Source organism: Artibeus jamaicensis, unplaced genomic scaffold (genome assembly GCF_021234435.1).
Source record: "Artibeus jamaicensis isolate MK-2021 breed Jamaican fruit bat unplaced genomic scaffold, CSHL_Jam_final contig_559, whole genome shotgun sequence".
Classification (NCBI taxonomy): Eukaryota; Metazoa; Chordata; class Mammalia; order Chiroptera; family Phyllostomidae; genus Artibeus; species Artibeus jamaicensis.
The window spans coordinates 2,380,931-2,404,582 of NW_026521887.1; the positions used below are offsets into that span (position 1 = coordinate 2,380,931).

General features: G+C 35.2%; 1 protein-coding gene across 2 annotated transcripts in view; it reads left to right on the forward strand.

Moving 5' to 3' along the window:
- The window catches only part of NALF1 (NALCN channel auxiliary factor 1), a 597,532-nt gene extending 583,623 nt beyond the window's left edge, over positions 1-13,909 (forward strand). Inside the window, exons 3-4 of one of the 2 annotated variants that reach the window (XM_053670336.1) lie at positions 10,161-10,206; positions 11,895-11,960. In XM_053670336.1, coding sequence (XP_053526311.1) covers positions 10,161-10,183 — 23 coding nt within the window. In that variant the 3' untranslated portion in view covers positions 10,184-10,206; positions 11,895-11,960. Of the gene's footprint in view, positions 1-10,160; positions 10,207-11,894 lie in introns of both variants that reach the window. The other variant, XM_053670335.1, reaches the window with a different exon arrangement.
- Positions 13,910-23,652: the final 9,743 nt, after the last annotated feature.

Genomic DNA, 23,652 nt, shown 5'->3' on the forward strand with positions numbered 1-23,652 from the left:
AACCCTTTGTTGGAATCTCCATCGGCTGCCCCATTGTTTTTTGAATCTCATCAATGATCTGAAATCTCCTTTTCAAAGGTGATTTTAGTTTGGGGAAAAGCCAAAAGTCTCAGAGCACCAAATCTGGGCTGTAGGAGGCTGAGTCACCTGAGTGACTTGATGTTTTACCAAAAATCTTTGTATGAGACATGATGAATGAGAAGGCTTTTGTCATGACGAAGCTACCAATCACCAGTTGCTCATAGCTGCAGCCATTTTCATTGTATTGCATCTGTCAAACAATGAAGAACACTGAGGTAGTACTCCTTATTAATTGTTTGACCTGGAGGGGCATACTCATGATGGACACCTTCCCAATCAAAAATACAATTAACATTGTCTTGATCATGCTTGACTTTGCTGTATCTTCTTCTGGCATGGAGAATCAGGTGGTTTCTGTTGGGACAACCGAGCCTTTGTTTCCAGATCATAGCCATAGACCCATGATTCACTTCCAGTTATGATCTTGAGGAAATCTGGTTCCTTGGTAGCAGTTTGAATCAAGTCATTAGTAACTGTAGCATGATGTTCCTTCTGCCCTCGTAGCAGATGCCATGACACATTTCATGCCAAGATCCTGCATCAAAATTTTAGACTCAGTAGTTTTAGGAATCCCTAGATAAGTTTCTAGTTCTCTCACTGTCAGTAACCAATCTTTGTTGATTGCAGTCTGTACACGTTCAACATTCTCAGGTGCTCTGCTTGTTGCAGGCCTTCCAGAATGTGGATCACTTTCAACAAATTCTTGACCATCTTTGAAGTATCTGTTCCACACTTTTATTTGTGCTGCACTCATTGTATCATGCTTGAAAGCCTTCTGAACCATCTAAATCCATGGAGAAATTTTCAAGCTTAATAAAAAATTTAATGCAGATTCATTGCTCTACTCAGTCACTTTGAATGTGATGGCCACCCAATACACATGCTCACTCAACAGCATCTACTGCCCATACTGACTAGCAGAGCGAAGTCATCATTGTTCACCCATACCCACTCCAGTCCACTCTCCTGGGCTGCCAGTTCACATCTACAATGGGCAAACTGTTCTAATTATATTAACAATGTCTGAACTTTTTCCAGACAGACCTCGACATATATAAAAAGCAAATAAAATTAGAATTCATACACAATGTTAGACACTAAGACACAATAAAATAATGTTACCAAAGTTATTAGAAGATAAATTTATTAATGTAGGATGCTACACCCAGGTAAAATATATTTCCAAGAGAATAAATTCTGTTAAATACATATACTCTTGAAAGTTAACCTTCTATATATATGAAAATTTAAAGTTTTACTGTAATAGAATAAAAATGTAATTATGAAAGAGATTAATAATACGGAAACTCAATATTGGCAATATACTAACAATAAATCTTTTTTTTAATTTTATTTATTTATCTTTAGAGGGGAATAGAAGGAGAGACGGAGAGAAATATCAATGTATGGTTGCCCCTCGTTTGTCCCCTGCTGGGAACTGGCCTGCAACCCAGGCATGTGCCCTGACTTGGAACTGAACTGTGATACTTTGGTTTGCAGGCCCACACTCAATCCACTGAGCTACACCAGCCAGGACAATAAATCTTAAGAAAATATCTGATCAATAAAAGTAATCTGTTCATATTACAGCCTTGAAACTGGTATGATTATGAAACTGGATAAGTTAGTGATATAGGGATATATAGGACTGAAGGTATAATATTTTTTTGATTACATGAAAAAAATTAGAACCTTCAAAAATGTACAAGAAAATCATGACTAGAGTATAAAGTGATCTGAAATTTTCATAAATTTTATGAATTGATAAACTATAAAAAGTGATAATTTTGCCTAAGATAAGGGTAGAATAAATAGGTTTACAGTTGTGAGTATGCAACATGTATTATTATTTATTAATGGTATTATTTTCCATATGAATAACTGTAAACCTACTTTTCCCCACCCTGTGTTTAAAATGTTCTATTGAAATATTCTATTGAATAATATAGTAATTAATGGAATTAAATTAACCCTAAGGATGTTTTTATTTTTATTTTTAAAATTAACATGTAGAACAAAAGCACAGCAAAATGTACCCAATTTCAAACAAAAGCAATGACTGGTCAAATTTGGGGGTTAATATGTTATGAGAGAACTAGAGTGACACGAAATTGCTTAGCTTTCTCAGCTGAGAATAATTAACTATGATCTGAAATCACTGGAATAAGAAATAGACGCATGGGTATATTGTTGTTTAGAGTTGTGAAGATAATCACTCCTAACATAAAAGCAAACAAAAAGCAAAAACAAAAACTATCAAAAGGTCATACAGGATTATGGCTCCCATAATCACTGTAACTTGAATAAGTCTCTTAAGACTCACTTATTAAATAAGGTCACTTTCTGTGGTACTAGGACTCAGGTCTTTAACAAACCTTTTGGGGGACTTGATTCAACCTTTAATTCACATAAAATGAAATATAGGACCTAATAAAATATGCTGTACATAAAAGAAGAAAGAGTTTGAGAGGCAGAATAGCATATATCTGAGAAAAGTTACTATAAAGATAACTTGATCAGCATCTACTCAGTAAAATTCAAGGGTGTATAGATCTTTCAAAACAAAGTTGAAAGAGTGAATGGGAATTTGGCTGGGAAGCAGGAAAACATAACAACAGATTTAGATTTAAAAAAAATATTGCCAGGCAGGAAAAAATGCAAATATATATACATGTACAGTACCAACTGCAGAGAAGTTGGGAAAAGCAAAGGGGAGGGTAAACTTGATAAATACAGAGGCAGAGTTCAAGGTGAAGATGAAGAATATAAAAATGATGATGGGACGTGATAAATTGAAAACATACAAAACATGGAACTGAAGAAAGAAACAATCAAAGATATAACAGGAAATATCTTTACTGAGTTTAAGGACACTTCTTTGGCAAATAAAAGTGGTTCTCCCATTCTTGAAAAATTAAGGAAATTAGACCAAACTGCAAACATTCTATAATTTTGAAAATGTAGGAAATAGTCTACAGGCTCCAAAGGGGAAAACACCACATACGACCAGGAAGAAAAAACACTAAGTCACCTTCTTCTTTCAAAGAGGGACATTTGCATCTTTTTTTTTTTTATAGTTTTCCTCTGAGGTTTTTTTATTAAAGTAAAGTTGACACACAATATTATATTAGTTTCAGGTGTACAACACAGTGATTTGACATTTATATTCCGTACCATGTGATCACCACAATAAGTCTAGTAACCATCTGTTGCTAAAGTTATTATGATAACATTGACTATTTTCCCAATGTCGTACATTACATACCCATGACATTTTTCTTTAACTGGAGGTTTGTACATCTTATTTCCCTTCACTGTTTTCACCCATCCCTCCACAATGTTCATAGCAGCACAATTTACAATAGCCAAGAGTTGGAAGCAACCTAGGTGCCCATCAGTAAATGAATGGATCCAAAAATTGTGGTACATATACACAATGGAATTCTATGCTGCAGAGAGAAAGAAGGAGCTACTACCCTTTGCAACAACATGGATGGAACTGGAAAGCATTATGCTGAGTGAAATAGGCCAGGTGCTGAAAGACAAATACCATATGATCTCACCTTTAACAGGAAGCTAAACAACAAAACAAACAAGCAAGCAGAAAAAAAAAAACCCCAAAAACAAAGACACTGAAATAGAGAACAAGGGGATAGTGACCAGAGGGGAGAAGGAAGGGAAGTTAAGGGGAAAAAGGGGGAGGGATTTGGAGGACATTTGCATCTTTATTTGTTATATGGAAACCTCTCTCTGGTGTACCTAGTTGGACAAGAAAAAAAAGTCAAATAGATTTGCTTTCCCAGAAGTCTGTCATTGAGCCCAGAAATCCTGACTGAGAGAGCAAAGCATGAAGTCTTATAGGCCCATCTACGTGAAAAAGCAGAAAAGATTTGCCTGCAAGGTGAGGGTGGAGGTGTACAGTGGGAAACAGATTAATTATCCAGGTGAAGAGCACACCCAGTTCTGATGGCCACGTATTTCTTGAAATAGGCTTGAAGTTTTCTGACATTCCTCCCACCTCCTGTTTTTGTTTTTTAACATACTATAGCTCCAGTGGATTTTGGTTCCTTGTAACCAAATAATCCCTGAATAAGATCGATATAGAATAATATGCAAATATTTTTTAATAATTACCAGGATGAAAGACATAAAATATTAGTAGTTTGACAATAAGTAAATATAAAACATTTGATTATAGCCAAAAGAGGTGGTGGGATAAGGAGTTGAAGTAAAATTTTAATTCCCTTATCAATAATCCTAATGATTAGGTAAATATAGGTTTAAATGTGTGTGATTTTTTAAAAGATAAGTTCAAGTAGAATTAATAACAACATGCATTTAACAAATTATAAAAATATGCATTTAAATATTCTCACACAGCATATGATAGAAATTAAAGAGAATAATAAACATCTTTAAATGTTGGAAATGTTATGTGATGAAAGTGAGGCCAAGAACTATAGATCTGAAACAATGTAAATTGATTAAACTCTCCTTTTCAATTATTATAAAAATCTTGGATGTAGAATACAGTGTAGAGAAAAGTATAAAATAAAGAGACCAATAGAAATTAAACAATAGCCCTCGCTGGTGTGGCCCAGTGGATTGAACACTGGCCTCCAAACCAAAGGGTCACTGGTTTGATTCCCAGTCTAGGGCACATGTCTGGGTCACATGTGGGCCAGCTCCCCTGTGGGAGGTATGTGAGAAGCAACCACACATTGATGTTTCTTTCCTTCTCTTTCTCCTACCTTTCCCCTCTGTCTAAAAATAGATAAATAAAACCTTAACACATGGGTGGAACTGGAGAGCACTATGCTAAGTGAAATAAGCCAGGCGGTGAAAGACAAATATCATATGATCTCACCTTTAAGTGGAACCTAGTCAACAAAACAAACAAGCAAGCAAAATATGACCAGAGACATTGAAATTAAGAACAAACGGACAGTAACCAGAGGGGATATGGGATGGAATAATGCCGGGGAAAGGGTGAAAGATTTTCAGGAACAACTATAAAGGACACAAGGACAAAACCAAGGGAGTGTGGAATGGGGGGGGAGGTGGAGGTGGCTGGGCTAGAGGTGAGAGGTTAGGGGAAAAGGCAGAAAATTGTACTTGAACAACAATAAAATTAAAATAAAAAATAACAAACATTAAAACAATGAACAAATGTGCTAATATGTATAGAAATTATATCAATATCAAACAAAAATATCCAAAACCACAACAAGAAGGAAAACAACAACAAAACATCACCAAAAACAAAAATATATACACTTTATAAGAACAAAAAGTATCTAATTTTCTTCATTACTAGTAAACTTTCAGTGAAAAATATAAAGATTTATGAATTTTCTGTATTTACTGACATAATAGCCAAATATCTAAATCAAAATCATTAGAGAGAGCTAGAGACATTTCTCAGTTAATGACAATCTGAATAAGCAAAGTCACAGACATAGAAACTAAGTAATGTTAGCCAGCGTTAACATTTGCAAATGTTATATAATATACATATAACTTTATATTAACACAAAGAAAATATTTATGGATAATCAACTTTTTCAAAGTCATATTTTTGAAGTGAATGTAAATAACACTTGAATTAGTGACAAAATCTTTTCTAAAGTATATCAAACAATTGAAATTAAAAAAAGTAAAGCAGTAAAACACTCTTTAAATCATTAAGATGTAAAAGGATATGTTAAATCACTGTATATGGAAACATAAGAGAATTGGCTAAACCTGTTCTCAGATAGAAATTTAGAGCAATAAGTGTTCTCCTTATTAAGGAAAAATGAATTTAAATAAATGCTATTCATTCAACATAGAAAGCAAGAGAAAATTAGACAAAAGATGAAAGAATTAACATAAATGAAAAAAATCAATGGATTAACAAACCATTGATTTGATCAAGAGCTGTATTTTTAAAAATGCAAATAAAAGTGAAAAAAAACCTTGCAAGTCTCATCCAGGATTAAAAAATGAGATAAAATATCAATGAAGAGGAAGATAATATGGAGTAATTGTTTTAAAATGAGACAATATTATGTAAAACTCTACATTAATAAATGTACAACTCTCGATAAAATAAGTTATCGTCAGAGAAATACAAATGCTTGAAACTGACTCAAAACAATCTTGGCAGATTAATAACCATGAGAGAAACTATAAAATTGTAAAAATTACTTTAAAGAAATTATGTCCGGAAAGTTCTATAAATTCCAAGCCATATAAACTGCTCTAGCATTCCTAAAATCCTATAACTGTGTATGTGTGTGTATATATATGTATGTGTACATAAATACATACAAATATTTTATATATAATCTTTTAATAAGCATATAAAATACAAAATAAATATGAAATCAAAGAATAACAATAGAAAGTACAACCTCACATGCAAAATATAATTTTATATTTGAAATCTATATATAATGTCCACAAAGTATATATGTGTGTGTATGTATGAATATCTGTATTAATATAAAAATGGAAAAAAATACCAATCATTTTTCCTTTTTTCTTTTTTTTAATTTAACAAATTCAGATTGGGGTGATTTTCTACACTTTTTTACTTCATTGTTTTCTAAACTTTTGTATTAAAAATATACTGAAATATACTAGTAGTTCAAATATTTGAAAAATTAGTCTCATATATCCTTGGACTTAAAGATGATAAAAGGTAAATTGCTGAGGTAATGAAGGATTATATTTAAATATCGTGTTTATTTTGAGGATTTCCTAAGAATATTTACTTTCCTGTATTTAACTAATAGTTATAATGACCATACTAGAATAATTGTGTTAAGCAATGAAAAATAAGGTGTTTCTGTGAGTGGGTCAGAATAATTGAAAACAGAAAAAGAATTTTAATTAGATGTTTTTCCAATCTCTTCTTAATTTATAAAAGGAATTATTAATATAATGTGAGATTTTACTATCTGCCAGGCACTGTTCTAAACTGTTTTTTAATCCTTAAAAAAAAAAAAACAAGCTCCATGAGGTTGATACTAGAAGATTGAGAAATAATTGTTATAATTATTAGTCAATGTCAAATAACAGGTAATAATTCATTATTTATTGCAAATAGAACATTTTGTAAGCAAATTATATCAAAACAGTATTTCATTAGCTGAAAATTTGCTTCCTTTTTTCTAACCCTGATCACTTATATATTTGTACAATGAGACTATTATTAAAGAAATTATTTATTTTTATTTGGAAATATGTTCTTATAGTTTGTTTGAGGAGGAAGGGTTAGCCACTACAGGTAGGCTTCACCAGGAAGCATGCCTTTGTGCAAATGGCTTACAGGGCAAGGCACTGGGACCTATCCTTGTGAGGGAGTCAGGGAGGAGGATTTGGTGGAGGGTAAAGGTCTGAGGCTGGGATTGCTCTTCACAAATACCTTTATTCTGGGAAGTAGCTGCCCAGGGGCCAAGAAATTTTAGGTAAGGTTGCTTTCCTCATCCAAGGGTCATTTCCGGAGAGACACTGAGACAGGATCTAACTTGCTGGCAGCGTTCCCAGAGGGAAAGGCAAGTGTTGTGTCCTGGGGAGGCTCTGGGTGTGGACCTCTCCATCTACCACATAAAGCAGGAAACACTGAACTTACCAGACTGTATGTCCTTATTTATTCAAAAGATGAAAAAAGGGAAACAGACATCTGTCAGAATTCAAAACAGAGTAGAATGATGTACAGAGAAGAGCAGTAACATTTTCTAAGTAGATCTAACAGAAAAGAAATTGTTTTGAAGCATAAATAAAAAAATAGAACAATGGATAAGGAGATAGTAACCAAATAAAAACCTCTTAGAAACTACGAAAGAAAACTGATGCAAGCAAAAGGATTTTCTGAAGTCTAGAAGCAGCAGAGAGGAAACCAATAGTCAACAAGATTTATAGACTGTAGCTCTGTAAATTCCAGTACCGTTTCCAGACACAGGAATCAACAGCATAAGATGTTTGGAGGAGACAACAAAATAAGAAGGTCTTGGTGGAAATCTGTTCAAGAAGCTGTTAGATCTCTACCGCCCATGCCCCCCTCTCCAACCTGGCAATTTTCCCTTCATCATCCCAGAGAGAAGACTTGGAGTATTTTGTCCATGGGAGGAGTAGTATATTTTTAGAGAGTATTGCAGAACATTGTTGTACTGGTTGACATGGGGAGGAGTTAAAGTAGGGAAAGCAGAATGGGAATGAAGTAAACGCTGAAGGCTGAGACTCTTAGGATACTGGCTGCAGGGCTTTCCCACTACTGAATAGATATTGAATATTTTCTGGGCAATCCAAACGCCATAAAGGAAAGAATTTTAAAAATTTCTCCATTGAAATAGTTGAGGTAAGTTATCCTAAAGTGTAGCCCACAGCTCACAGCTCACAAACCTTAGGTGCCCAGATTCTAAAACTTTTTAATGTAAGTAGACAATCAAGAACATTCAGGTTTCCCATGTTTAAAACAAATGAGATAAACAAAGAAGAAAATGTGATTTGGAGAAGAGAGAGTCCATGCAGAGAGCAAATAAAACATGACAAATAAAAGAGCTGCAAATATCTGAGTGCAATAAAAGATTATATTGCAACTATCCATTGAGAACACTTCCAAAAAAGAACCCTTAACACTGAAAGTACATAAAAGTACTCTTCAAAATTAAAATGTAGTATGGAAAAAAAGAGAAAAAACTCAAAACTGTTATGCAATAAAGTTCATCAAATCCTCTCAAAAGCAGAGCGAAGGGATAAAGTGATATAAAATAGAAGATATGAGACAAGAAAATTAAAGGGAAGGCCTGAGAGCTCTAATAACTAAATATTGGAGTGGTGGTTAATATATGTGAAGGGTACAGATTTCTAAACCAGAATTTGCTACTCAGCCAAGCAGTCAATTAAATACGCAGAAAAATAAACACTTTTTTAGGCACACGGCATCTCAGAAATTTACTCCCATGAGCTTTTCCTCATAAAGATACTAGATGTTGTGATCCACCAAAATGAGAAAGAAGGCATAGGGTACAGGAAATAAGAAGTCCACAAGAGAGAGGCAGCAAGTGTCTCCAAGAGGATCGTTCATTGGGATTTTTCCGGCTGATAGGTATGCACTAGATGTGAAAGCAACCGGTCTGGATGGTAAAAGGCTTCAGGAAATGTTTCTTCAGAAGATAAAACCAATAGAATACCTGGCTCAGTCTAAACCACTTGTAAGGTATTTGGGATTGAGTTAGTAAGTACACAGAAAACTATAAGGTGTTAGCTCTGGGAGAAACAAGTTGGTTTAGGAATGGGAAACTAACATTTACTACTTGGCTGAGTTAAATATTGTTTTAACAACATCCTGATAAAGCAAACATTAGATACTGAACTCACCACCAGGGCAGAATGGTGTTGGGGGGATGGAATGGAAGGGATCATATAAGCTGGAGAAAGCAGGAGAATGAGTGTTTTATCTTCATATACAAAATGAAAACTGAAAAAAAAAGCACAAAGCAGGTTATTTACAGAAATGGAGCTAATACAGAAACAGCTAGAAGACATAAATATTCACCACTGAGAAGGAAATCTTCAAGATGGTGTAGGTGAAAGATTTTTTTTTAATTTTGTAAAATGTCTTGTGGAATCATTTGCTTGTTAAGATTCATGAATGTATAACTGAATAAAAACTCATTTAAAAATGGACAACAGAAATAGAACAAATATTCGTATTCCTTTTGCCAGTCAAAAAGAAGAACACACATATTAGCCACAGTGAACTACCTTATCCTTTCTGATATGACTTCAGTTATAAAGCAGCAAGCTAGGTATTGAGTGAATTTAGAAGAGCTTCTTATTTGGGTGACATCGTTTTAATATTTTCTGACCATTAACATTCTAAAATGCTGATTGAAATAAACTTTAGACTTTTATTCTTATCTTAACTATAAACTCTCTTCATTGTAGAATATAATTTTGGAAAACTTACACTTCAATAAATGACTAATCTACTAGTGAGTTATCATATGTGATAAAAGAAAATATCATACAATAAGAATGTCACAGATGCAGACCTCATTAATTCAGTTTTTTTTCCATATTCTACCTAGGCGAAGGTGAAGTTTACCTTTGAATGCCTAAGAAGAAATGAATATTGTAAGCATCATTATAAGGATATCTTGGTCATTTCTTTCAAAAAATCTGAAGATTGCAGTATATAATATATTACTTAATAGATTCTTTTATTAAATAAATATATATTGAATTTATTCATGTGATAAATGCTTGTTAAGTATTTCTTTTCTTCAGGTATTCTACTACATTTTGGGGACACAAAGCTGAAAATATGTAGTTCTTGCTTTTAAGTTGACAAATGAGGGAAAAAAGTATCATCAAAATGAGCAATTGTGATTAAAAGAATAAATAATAATTGCTCTATTGAAGTTAAACTAAATGCACTAGCAGCCCATGTATGTGAATTGAGGCTTCACAAAGGGAATTATTCTGTGAGCTGAACTTGAAGGATAAATGAGAAGAGGTATATTAGTTGATGGAGAATATTCCAGGAAGGAAAAGCAGTTTAGGCAATGGTACAGGCATGGGTGAAAGTACCATGTATTCTGAGAAGAGCCAGGAGTTCAGGATGGTTGGAGCAGAGAGCAATGAGTCTTGAAAGAGAGGAAAGGATAATTTAGATTTTTACTTAGGTGGATTCATGAAACAGTATTAATAGCTGCTGTTATCAATGGTAGCCAAACTTTTAAGTTTTATTTCCATTCTAGCACTGAACCAAGCACTTTACATACAATATCTTATTTAATCCTTTCAATTACTCTATCCTTATTTTTAAATTGTTCAATCTTGAGTATAACATAATACTCAAGATTCATATAGCAAGAAACCAGTTGTTTTATTCTTTTCACCACTTTGAGAGTTTTCCATCTATCAATTTTTAAATAAGAACAATATGTAATTTTAGAGGAAGAAGGAAAAAGAGAAGGAAGAAAGAAAAGAGGCTCTTCAGGAGGGAATAACAAAGAGAGAGTAGAAGTAAGAGAATAAGGGTATGAGGTAGATATTCACTGGAAAGCAATACTGGAGGGAGGATAGATTGGAAGGGGAGAAGACCAAGAACTGAGAGACTCCTCCTACAGTGGTCTAGGAGAAAGATACCAGGCACATTTATACCATTTAGCTCATTTAAGCCTCAAATGGTCCCATTAGGCAGTCATCAATAGAACAGCAATTATAACAGAAGTATTTAGAATACAAATGAAAAGGAAATGGTCACCCATTGGTTGTATAGATGATTATGCCCATTCTATATCCCTCCAAAACAGGTAGATATAAGACATAGTGAGGTTTAGGAGAGGAAGTGACTCTCCTAAATCTCAAGAAAATGGCTCCTGTAGCTATAACATTTTCATCGGTTGGTTATTTCATCTAGCATAACCAGCTGATGTTACTTTCTGCATTGCATTAATTAACCACATTCTTGTTAAAGGAAAAGGATGGTTGCATGTCCTTGGTCACCTAGTTGATCCAGAACCTCAGGTTCTGATTTTGACCTACTGATATCTTTTATCCTATATTTATCTCAACCCAGAACTTTCATGGGATGACCACCAGGAATATAAAAAGAACACAGTGAGAAACTTAAAAGTTTCACTTGAGAGATTGTTTGACTAATTACCCAGATGGTCTTGACTTTCTTTCCTCTACAAAATGTTGACTTGCTTATAAGAGTTGATGGATCAGAACATTAAAATAACAGCTTTGCCCTACTATGAGTTCCCTCTCACACCTTCCTTTTTTTTTGACTGTCTACTCTCTTCATCCTACAGGGCTCTACGAGACTTTTCTAACCAATGATGAACCAGAATGCTGTGATGTCAGGAGAGAAGAGCAATCAAACAACCCATCCAAAGGGAAGGTGGAAAAAAGTGGCTCCTGTCACAGGACATCGTTTGCAGTTTCCTCAGCAACAAGACTGTGCAACAGCAGACTCAAACTGTGTGTCCTGGTACTGATTCTCTTACATACAGTTCTCACAGCCTCAGTAGCACAGAACACCACGGCGCTGAGCTTCGGAGGCATCAACACGCTGGAGGAAAGCTCAACCAATGAGGAATAATAATGGCAGAAGGACAAAGTGTCACCAGAGCGGCCACTGGCCCACCATGAAAATGTAACTGCTGTCCGATGTAACAGAGACTGGGTGCTTTTACCCTCCAATCACTTCTTGCAAGGCCTTTAGGGTAACATTTAAAAAGATGGGCCTGAATCCAAACAAGGACACAAACACAGCTTTTTATTGACTAAAAGGCTGTCAAGTGACTTCAATTTCTCACACCATTTTATACACTGTGTTTTAATGTTTGGAGGTTTTATTTGCTTTGGTTTTGGTTTTGGTTGATTTGTTTGTTTATTTTTGCACTTGTTAATACCTGATTTATTTTGGGGGATGCTTTCTCAGAGGTAAACTAAGTCTTTTCACTGTCTCTATATATATTTCTAGTCATAGTGTGTGTTCATCAGATAGTTTTGTCTCTATGTCCTGTCAGTTTCTATTAGAGGAATGACTGCTATGACCTTGTGGTATAGCAAAAAACAACAAAAAAATCATAAAAAAGAAAAAAGACAAAAAAAAGAAAACAACAAAAAATAAAAATAAAAAAATCCCTAACTCTCCCTCCTGCCTTGGGAACCAGTGCCCTTCCTGGCCTTTCCTCCCCTGGCCCTATTCTCTCCCCTAAGCAGACAACATCCGCTTGCTTCTGTCCGTGTGGCCACAGCGACTGGGCACGCACGCTCTGGTGGGCCTCTGAGCTGCTGTTGCACAAACCCGCAACGGACCAGACAAGGGGGTCCCTTCTAGCTGAACAAACAAGTGTTCCCCATAATAGGTGGAATCAGTTTAACACATGTTTATGTTGAAAACAAAATAAAAGCAAAGAAAACTACCATGAACTATGTTGCTCCAGCTTCCATTCCCTAAGGCCCCCAGCCCTTTCTCACTGGTCATGTGGCTCCAAGTGGCCAGATAGAATCAGGGAGAGAAGAGACAGTAAGTCCTTCCCAGAAGGTGGGCTTTCATTGTGATTTCAGTTCTGTTGCAGTAACCTAGGAGCCCATTTTGGCCTTTGTAATGAGAACAAAGAGGCTGACAACACAAATCTGGACTTCTTTCTTCCCCTTTATTGTTGTGGAGGAGGTAGTAGAAATGCTCAAACACCTGCAGTATACAGAATATACACAATTTTACTCCAGTATTTCCCCAACATATGGTTTTAAATTATTCCACATATAAAGTGTATGCAATTCTGCATTATCACAAAAGAAGAACTTTTTTAAAAAATAGGTTAGCCATTTTCATTCAAGTGCAAAAACTGTATAACATGCTCTAGATAGTTGAAGAAAAGAGGAGAAATCTGATTACTCTGTTTGTACTTTTTTCTTTTTGTGGGAACATTTCACCTGCTGAGTGTCTATGAATTTGCTTTATTAAAAAAAAAGGCTTTGAGTTTACAGTAGAATCAGTGGAAGGAAGAGTTAATAAGGGCTGTTTTTAAAAAAACAAACAAACAAAATAAATAATTAAAAAAAACACTTTACATTCCTTCCTAGTCTCTAACTACACTTGGGAAGTGCACTTCAGATATGTTTGCTGTGTAGCCGGGAGATGAAGGAAAACCATAGAAAATGTCCTCTTAGCGAACAAAATTTAGTTATTAACTTTATAGCTATGAAATTCCCCCAGGCATTTGTTTTTGTTCAAACCAAGTTTAATCTCTGCATCATACTTAACCCTGCAACATGCGTACAGTATGCATATTTTGTTTTGAATAAAAATGTTTTGTTCCAGTCTGTTAAGAATATTCAAAAATAATAAAGGTATTGCTTAATAAAATTGCTAGATTGTTTAGCAGTAAATGCACAACTATTTTACTAGATTCTTTGTTTTAATAGTGTTTTGTTGAGACTGAAAATCCTAAAATGGTCTGCGCAAATACAAAAAAACACCCAAAATGCAAAATTCTCTAGTTTTTGTTCATTTTTATAAATTTGGGGTTTTTTTCATAAAAATACAAACACATTCTCACATGCACACAAACATACAAACTAGTTTTAATTTACAGAAATATGGTAGTATTTCTGGGACACTGGTTGGGGAGTGGCTGGGGACAGGCTTTGAATGAATGCAAAATTTAAACACTCGTAGAAATGAGCATTTTTAAAAGCCTAACTAGTGGTGGAATGTGGATTTCTGTGGAGTTGGGAGAAAGTGAAGGGGCATTGAATGAAGGGTAAGGGGCTGGGTGATGATTCATGAGGAAGAATGTAATAGGTGAGCTCTTATTCAACTGACTTCTTAAGAACTTTTAGTCATGTGGCCCAGAAAAAAGTTTGTTATGACCTTTATCTACTCTGACTGTGCAAAGACTACTCCACAGTTTATGCTTCTTGTGCTTCTTTCATGCCAGAGGCATTTCTATTCTTTCAGAAAAATGACACATCAACCCAGATACTAGTTCCACCCACTCATGGCAAGACACTGGGCAAAACAATGAAAAGTAGTATTCCCTAACAAATAGGGTTTTGTTTTCTCTTAATATGTCTAAAAACTGGTCAAAGTTCTTTTTCCATATTTGATGGTTGGGAGGTTCCATGTACCACATTTTAAATTTAGTTTGGGGACAATGGCAGCTAAAAGAGGGAAAACAAAAAACACCACTACTTTACATGAGAGGTAAGCTCTTCAAAAGATAATTTCAAGACCTGGAAGAATCAATGCAGTATTAATGGTAAATAAACTGTAATTTAGGTGAGGAGTTGACATGGGGGGAGAAGGGAAATGAGTTCTTTCTCTTGGACAAGTCAGCCAGTGTTGGAACAGTCTGCAGTTCTGGTAGGATTTTTTTCTTGCCGTACACATTTATTGTTCTTATGTGAGAATGATCGCAGTGCCTAGTACTTATTATCAAAAGTGTGTAACTACTCCCCTGTGCTTCCACTGACACACTGAACTAAAAAGCAGCTTTTCCTGGGTCAGCTAAAAGACCCAAAAAAGCAATGACTGCTTTACAAAGTCCAGGACAGTCACTGAAGATGCAAATCTCACTATTCTAAGCTCACTATACTAATATTGATCATTGTACTAACTTTTCTACTTGATAATATACTTGATGTTGTGCATATATTAATCCTGACAGGAAAATTCGGACCCTGCACCTTTGTAACATCATCTTGTTCCATTTTTCTCATAGTGGATAATCAATGCATACTGGGTAATGAATTATGATATTAAAATAATTATTTTTGAAAGCAAGTTGGAAACTGAGAAAATATTTTTCCACAAATGTATGGAACACATTTTCCCAACTTTATTATTTCCTTTTTCTTTACAATAGAGAAAATCAAGTATGTGGAATGTATTGATATTGCGAAACCAAATGTCAAATAACGTAAGTTGAAATTATAGTAGACCTTTGGTATTTGAAGGTTTTACATTGCAGAGTCATATATCATATGAGTATATATAAATATAGATATAAATGTAGATACATTGTAAGTAAAACTTTAACCAAAAATTATTTAGTCCATAAAATACACATATAACTACAATGAATGAGTTCTATTTTTGCTAGTTTGAGCAGCATGCTCAATTAAAGACTCTATCTTTGATATGGAAAATTGACTCTCAAACTTGTCTCCATTAATGAAGAAATAATAACTTTGAAACAAGCAGAATCTTTTCCATCTTCCAAGAATTAATGATATATAGAGAAAAATTGAATATAGCATGAAGACTGTGGGCAATGGTAAATAATGTGGTTTAAGTATGAAAAAGGAAAGAAACTGGCATTTAAAGCAGTACTTCCATGACATTTTTAGGAATGATTAAACTGCTTCAAATTCTAGAAATTCTCTAAATAATAATAAAATGTATAGATAATATCCTCTGCCTCAGAATAAAGTTAAAGACTTGAAGCAAAATATGAAATATGTCCTTTGGTTTTAAGATACTTCAGGGCTATGTCCACCTGACAAAACATTCAGATTAAAGTTAAAAATAATAGATCTTGAATATTTCATCCAAGGTCACACAGATAGGGGAAAACAAAGGTTGAATTCAAACCACATCTGATTGCAAGAGATCTTTAGGTCTCAAACGTACTTTGGGAGTAGAAGTTATTTTCTCCACATTCTCAGATACTTACAACATCACAAAGTTTTAATTAAAATTTAAAAAATATATAAAAGATGGTAATGTCTTAGGACAGACATTTTTGCACACATTTCATTTTGCTCTATTAGTCAATATTTTGGAAATAAAGGAGAAGGGATTTAATGGGAATACCTTGATGAAGCACCTAAGAAGTGGTTGGTATTAGGGTTTTTTTAATTCCCTTTTTTACCATTGATAAGAAGAATGGCATCTTAGGGGCGAAGCCATGGTTTGGGTGCCAGCTCTGGCACCTCTTGCCATGTGACTCAGGGAAGTCAATAATATATTTGAACAGGACACCTCATGAAGTGAAAACTCACAGGACAATTTGAGGCTTAAATGAAATGAATAATATAAATGTGCCTGATAAAATGGCTCCTCACCAACCGTTTATTATAATGATACTTATTCATGAAGTGAAACTGTATCTTCTTGCTTAGAGGGACTGCTCCTGGAAGTTTTTCAGAGTTGCCTAATTACTTCTTTTAGAACCCCTTCCAATCTCTAATCTAACAAATTGATGATCAATAGATTTTCAACATTTGAAAGAGTCTGCTTTGATGACCTTTTCATGTAAAGGTCAAGATACTCTGATGACCTTTTATGTAGAGAGTTCCTTTATATGTTTCTACAACACCTCTTCCCCCCCAAAAAGCTTTGACTAAAAGTAAAAATTAGAAAAAGTCCATAACAATTGAGGGGTGATTTTGTACACAAGTATAAATTGAACTGAAATAGTATAGGAAATAAAAATGTAACTTCAAAGAATTTTTAAAGAACTCATGAATTTTAGGGGGAAAATGTATAAATCTTTGATGCCTCTGGATTCCTTAAAAAAAAAACAGAAAAGAAAAAAAATACCCACATTAAATTGAATCTTATTCAGCATAAATATATGTCTAAAATGAACTAATAACTCTTTTGTGTTAAATAAATACTATAATTTTTATGTAATAAGATCACAGTGAAAAAAAATAAGAGAAACCTGAGAAATTTTGATAAAGTCTAAGTAAATGGATTAAGCAGGTCTCCTGATTAACCTTTCTCATTTCACTTATTCTTATCTCTGTTGCCCTTTCATCCACCTCTCACCCACCTGATATTTTAATGTATTTGCATATATTTTACCCACTCCATATTTCTGACTATAACTGGCATCTTCAAATGTTTTCATCTTTACCACTTTAGTTGAAAGCCACTTTAGTCCAGACTATGGACACTGACCTATGAATATAAACTATTGATCTATGGATATATTAGTACAATCAGTGAGTATCTCTACTAAAACTCCCAGCTCACACAACACTGGCTGCTTCAAGATTCTAGTTTTCTGAGTGCCAGAACTAGAAAGATCATTTACTAGAAGATCACTAACTAGAAGATAATTTACTAGTTAGATCACTAACTAAATGATCATTTATTTTGAAAATAAAATCTCAACATCTATTTCTCACTGACCATATCACTGCAGTATAGATAAGACAGTAAGTAAGGCAAAAGTTAAACTTCTTTGTAAACATTAGAAAGAGTTTTAAAGATTACTTCTCCTTTACTTTCTTTTTACTTCTTTTTCTCTATATCACTTTCATTTTCATATTATGGTAAGCATCTTAATGTTTGATCTGAAACTTAATGTACCTTATTTCCATTCTTAGCTTTGCAGATAATGTGTTATGACATTAAAAATAGTGACATATCAAATAGATAAACATATTATTTTTCAATTATTTTTCTGAATTCACTCAATTATAAATTTTAAGTGAATAGGAACATGAAAGAGAAGTACAAACACCAGGCAATTCTGAGAGACTAAGAAGGATGTGGAAGAAAGCAAGTCTCATTACACCATTATGTAGAATGTTAGTAGCTAAAGAAATGCTTTATTTCTTAAATTACAAATTCTACAATCACTGAAATATTAAATATTTTAAAAATTAAAAAGATATAAAAGCCACTGGGAATGTTTATTTATCTCTTGTTTCTCTGGATGACTAGCTTACTTCCTTTAGGTTAATTTGCTATTTTTCTCACTATCCTTATGTTTCTGACACAACTAACTCCCCTCAAAATAGAATTAGATGAACTTATTTATGCAAGTATGTATATTAGATTTGATCATATTGTTTTTTTAGCTTCAAAAAATTACCTAGTTAAGTAAAATCATTGCAGTGTTTTCCTTAACTCCTTTCTCTTAATTTAATGTAACAATTTACCTTATTGATCTTAATTTAACTTTTTAGTCTCAGCCATATCTATATGTGATTATAAAAATTTCAAGCAGCATGGGTGAGGTAATCATTTCTGCTGACTTTATTAACCTGTCAAGATGACCAGTGGACCACTGCTATGGCTTGGAGGCGACTAGAATCACTTGGAATGCCCCTGCTGCTGCTGTGGCTCACAAATTCAATGTCTACCTTTATGATGTTTCTAGATAAACCATGTGATGAGTTGATGATCTAGTCATGGCTATGGAAGACACTTGCCAAGGTTTTCACTATTTAGAAAGAGCAGAAATCATATTTTTATATTTTCTTCTCCTTAATCTAAAGGGTATGCAAAAGTTATCAGCTAATGCAATTGAATAGGAATGAAACCAGTTTCTAAGCCTTTAAATAGTGATTCCATTTTGAAGAAAATCTTGGTGAAACACTTGCTACAGTTCCACACAAATGTCATGTTGAGTGAAAGCATTTTGATGTAATGCAATTTTCTTTATGTGAAATATGATACAGTGAAATAAGTTTTGAATATCCAAAACACAGAGCGTGATGAATACATAAATATAATATATGTAAAATATTTTCAGGTATTTTTATAAAAATTAGAGTCTAAAGTTTGGCGGTTCCCTTTTTGTTGCAGCCTATTTCACCCCTGAGGACTATTCCCTTTTATTTAATTCATGTGGTTTTATCAGAAACTGTCTTTTTATCGCTTTTGAAATCTCAAGTTCAAGAGCATTTGAAATGAGCTATACTGGGGTCCATGATGTTGTCTAGCCATGTAGGCTTTGTCATGACTCCTACAACTGAAAATAGAATTAAATGATTATATAAAAATATTAGAAATTGTAAAATATCTTTTTTAATTTTTTTAAATTGTTGTTCAAGTACAGTTTTCTATCTTTTACTCCCATCCAGCCCACCCAACCAGCCCTCCCTTTCTCCCTCCCATTTCTACCCCCCTAGTTTTTGTCCATGTGTCTTTTACACTTGTTCCTGTAAACCCTTCCCCTTTTCCCCTGAAATCCCCTCCCCCGGACACTGTCAGCCTGTTCTCTATTTCAGTGTCTTTGATCATGAGAAGCCTGGAAAATATCTTAAATGTTGCATTATTAGAATACATTTAGTTGAGCAGCCAAGACACTAATTTTTTAGAAAAAAATTGGTGCACTGGAAGGAAGATAGCAGCTGAGTAGGTGGAAGCTGAGCCCACTTGCTAGTTCCCCAGCATGGATTTCTGGCTGATCTGACAAATGACCTGAACAATCAACGGAATCTCAGCTGATATGAATTTTTGAGACCAAGCGGTACAGAGGATGCTTTGTGCCATTTGGTAAGAGATTTTATAAGTTGAGGGGGAAACGCTCTGCAGCAGAGGAGACATCAGACAGAAAATGCAGCTCAGTGGCTCCCTCTCCTCCCGGAGTCAGGCCCTGGTCCCACAAAGGGAAACCACCAACCCTAGTCAGGAGAGACTTGGAAAGATATACGAAGTCTGGGAGACTTAGAACACACACACACACACACACACACACACACACACACACACACACGAGAGTTCCTGGGAGAAACTCTGTTAAAACTGCCAGAGGCACTATCAGGCTGTGAAACAGTCCTGACTGAGAGAAACTTTGTGCTTTTTGGGCAGGTGGAGTACACAGAGAACCAGCCCAGGGCTCAGTGTTACAGTGTGGGGGCCACATAGAGATTCTTTTAAAGGGAGATCTGAGATGAAATTAGGCAGGGACCCCAGGGTCATCTGCATGTGAGGCAGCTTTGCCAACAAAGAAACCAGAATGAAATCACAGTTTGGGCCCATTGAGTCCATCTGCACAGGAAGAACAGCAAGTGGCATGGTAAACTCATTTCAGGACCCAGCCCAGCACAACTGGTGAGCAAGGGTGTGGGGGGGACAGGGTGTTTCTCAGCAGAGGGAAGAGTTCAAACCTGAGTCTTGTGCAAGAGTTGCAGGCTGGGTACTAGACAGCCAGGAGCTGAACACCTGAGATTCATTGTAGCCAGGCAGGTTCCCTCACAGGCAGGTGTGCTCAACAACCACCTGCAGGATTTCGGGCTCTGTCGACAAGTGAGGCCAGGCTTAGGAACATGCTACTCAATGCTTATTTGCAGGAAAATAAAGAGGAAGCTCTAAAAGAGCCCCTTTGGAACATCTATCAGATACTACAAGATATGCTGGCTCCTCAGGCCCTGATCCACTGAAACCAACAGAGAAGCGAAAATAGAGACAGGTACAACAATGGGGATTCAGACACCTCCCCATTCCTGGCTCTTACACAGAGCTGCCATCAGTACTAAGCAGGAAAGAACTGCCCCTTTTACACAGACTGACCACTCACGGGAAATGGACAGCTAATTCATCAGAAGCTGTAGATTATTGGAAATAATCTGAGACAGATCAACATGTGTGGCAGGGGGCAGTGAAACACTTCCTCCATCTCTCTGAAGACTGAACAGGGCTTCCTAGGGGTGACCCAGGAATTCCACCCTCCTAATTCCACCAGAGGCCCCCACTGAAGACAGGTGGAGGTGATACTGTCAGTGCTCTCAGACATTAGATGAACCACTCCTGGGCCTTTGTGCTGATGGAAAGTCAGCAGGGCAGAACAGTGTGGACCAACCAACTGTCTCCTGAAGGAGACAGCCACAGACCTATGGATCACTTGTACACTCAAATAAGCTGCTTACAGCTGGACTAGGACACCATCTGATATTACCAGGGACTAATCCAGAAGCAAAAAGCAGTGGCAAACACTAGACTCTGCTGAGACGAATTTCACCATGATCTTCATTATTTCAGTTTTTTCCTCCTGCATAGCTTTTAGTATTTTTCTTCAAGATTTTTCCTATTATGGCATTATTTTTTAAATTTACTTTATTTCAAATCTCATATTTTACTACTCCCTTTTGTTACTCCATTTTGCCTTCCTCCTTTCCCTTCTTATTTTTGTTTTAAATTATATTTTTTCCTTTCTATGTCTTGTTTCGATTCTGCACTCTTACTATTTCTGCTCCCTCCAGCCTCTCAAAAACATTTTTCTTTTCATTAGTCATCTCACATTCTTTTTCCCTTTTTAAACAATACCCTTATTCTCTCTACACCTTTATTAATCTTTGTGCATTGGTTGTTCATATGGTGGTGGTTGTTGCAATTCTTCAAATTTGTTCCTAGCAGTTCATTATTTTTGTATTTCAAACCTCAAATTTTACTGTTCCCCTATTCTCCTTCATTTTAACTTCCTACTGCTCTTTCTTTCTTTCTACTTTTTTTTTGTTTTAAATTTTATTTCTTCCTTGTCTTAGCCTGGTTTTTATTTTTTGCTCTTATTATTTTTTCTCCCTCTATCCTCTCAAAATCACTTTTTTTTCCTTTAGACATGCCATTATCCCTTTTCTTTCTTTTATCCTTCTTATTCCCTTTTCATCTTAGGTAATCTTTACTCATTTGTTTTTGATATTTCTGTGGTGAATGTTTTTCTTAAATTTTGTTCCTATTTTTCACTTTTTTAAAACCTCATATTATACTGTTTCCTTTTCTTACTCCATTTGCCTTTTTTCCTCCTTTCCTCCCATTTTTACTTACAATGTAAATTTTTCTTTCTTTCTTAACCTTGTGTCTATTCCCCACTCTTATTATTTCTCCTCCACCTACCCTCTCAAAATCATTTTTTCCATTAGTCATCTCATATTCATTCTTCCTTTCTTATAATAGTCTTTCCACTTTTATTAATATTTGCTAATTTATCATTGATAGTATGGTTGTGGTAGGGGGTTATTATTGCAGGTTTTGGTTTAGTTTCCTGTTTTGTTATTTTTTAAGAGAATAATTCTTTTTCTTAAGATTTTATTTATTAATTTTTAGAGAGGGGAAGGGAAGGAGAGAGAGGGAGAGAACTATCAATGTGTGGTTGCCTCTCCTGTGTCCCCTGCTGGAAACTGGCCTGCAACCCAGGCATGTGCCCTGACTGGGAATCAAACTACGGTTCAGTAGTTCAATTTGGTTCTCAGGCCCATGATCAATCCACTGAGCTACACCAGCCAGGGCAGTCTCCTGGGTTTTTGGTTTTGTTTTGTTCTGGCAGTACCTGTACAATACCATAGAAGAAGTGGTTGTCATGACTCTCAATCACCCAGTTGGGAGGAAGAACCTACTGAAGAACAATCCAACAACAAACAAAACCCAACTGAAACAGGAGAACCCACATAAAGGGCACCCCAAGAGCATCCAGATCAGGAGATTAAGGACACTGCACCACTGAGTCCCACAGGTCTTCTACCACAGATGGCCACCACACAAGTACAGGAAGTCAAAGCAGATCAATCTAATATGCAGAAACTAACAGAAAGAATCACCTAAAAAGGGGAGACACAAACAACAACCCCCAATCAAAAGCAAAGGAAGAATCCCCAGAAGGAGCACTAAATGAAATTGAGACAAGCAATCTATCAAACATAGAGTTTAAAATAATGGTTATAAGGATGCTTAAAGAGCTCAGTGAGAACCACAAGAAACTCTATGGAAGCTACAAGAAACTTAGCGGGAATTACATCAGTATGGAAAAGGACATAGAAAGTATGAGTAAGAGCAAGAAGGAAATGAAGAATACCATATCTGAAATGAAGAATACACTAAAAGTAATTAAAAGCAGGCTAGATGAAGCAAAGGGTCAAATCAGCGAGTTGGAAGACAAGTTAGTGTAAAATACCCAGACAAAGCAATGAAACAAAACAAAAAAAGACTCAAAAATAATGATGATAGTTTAAGAGAGCTGCAGAACAACGTGAAGTGTAATAATATTCACATCACAGAGATACCAGAAGGAGAAGAAAAGGAGCAAGAGATAGAAAACTTGTTTGAAAAGCAATGATAGGAAACTTCCCTAAGGTGCTGAGGGAAAAAAGGCATGTATGTCTAGAAAACACAGAGGATTCCAATCAAGATGCATGCAAAGAGGACCACTCCAAGACACATCATAATTAAAATGGCAACATTCAAAGAAAAGGGAGAATTTTAAAGGCAAAAAGAAAGAAACAACTAATAATATACAAGGGAGCACTGATAAGCCTATCAGCTGATTACTCAACAGAAACACTACAAGCCAGAAGGGAATGGCACAAAATATTTCAAGTAAT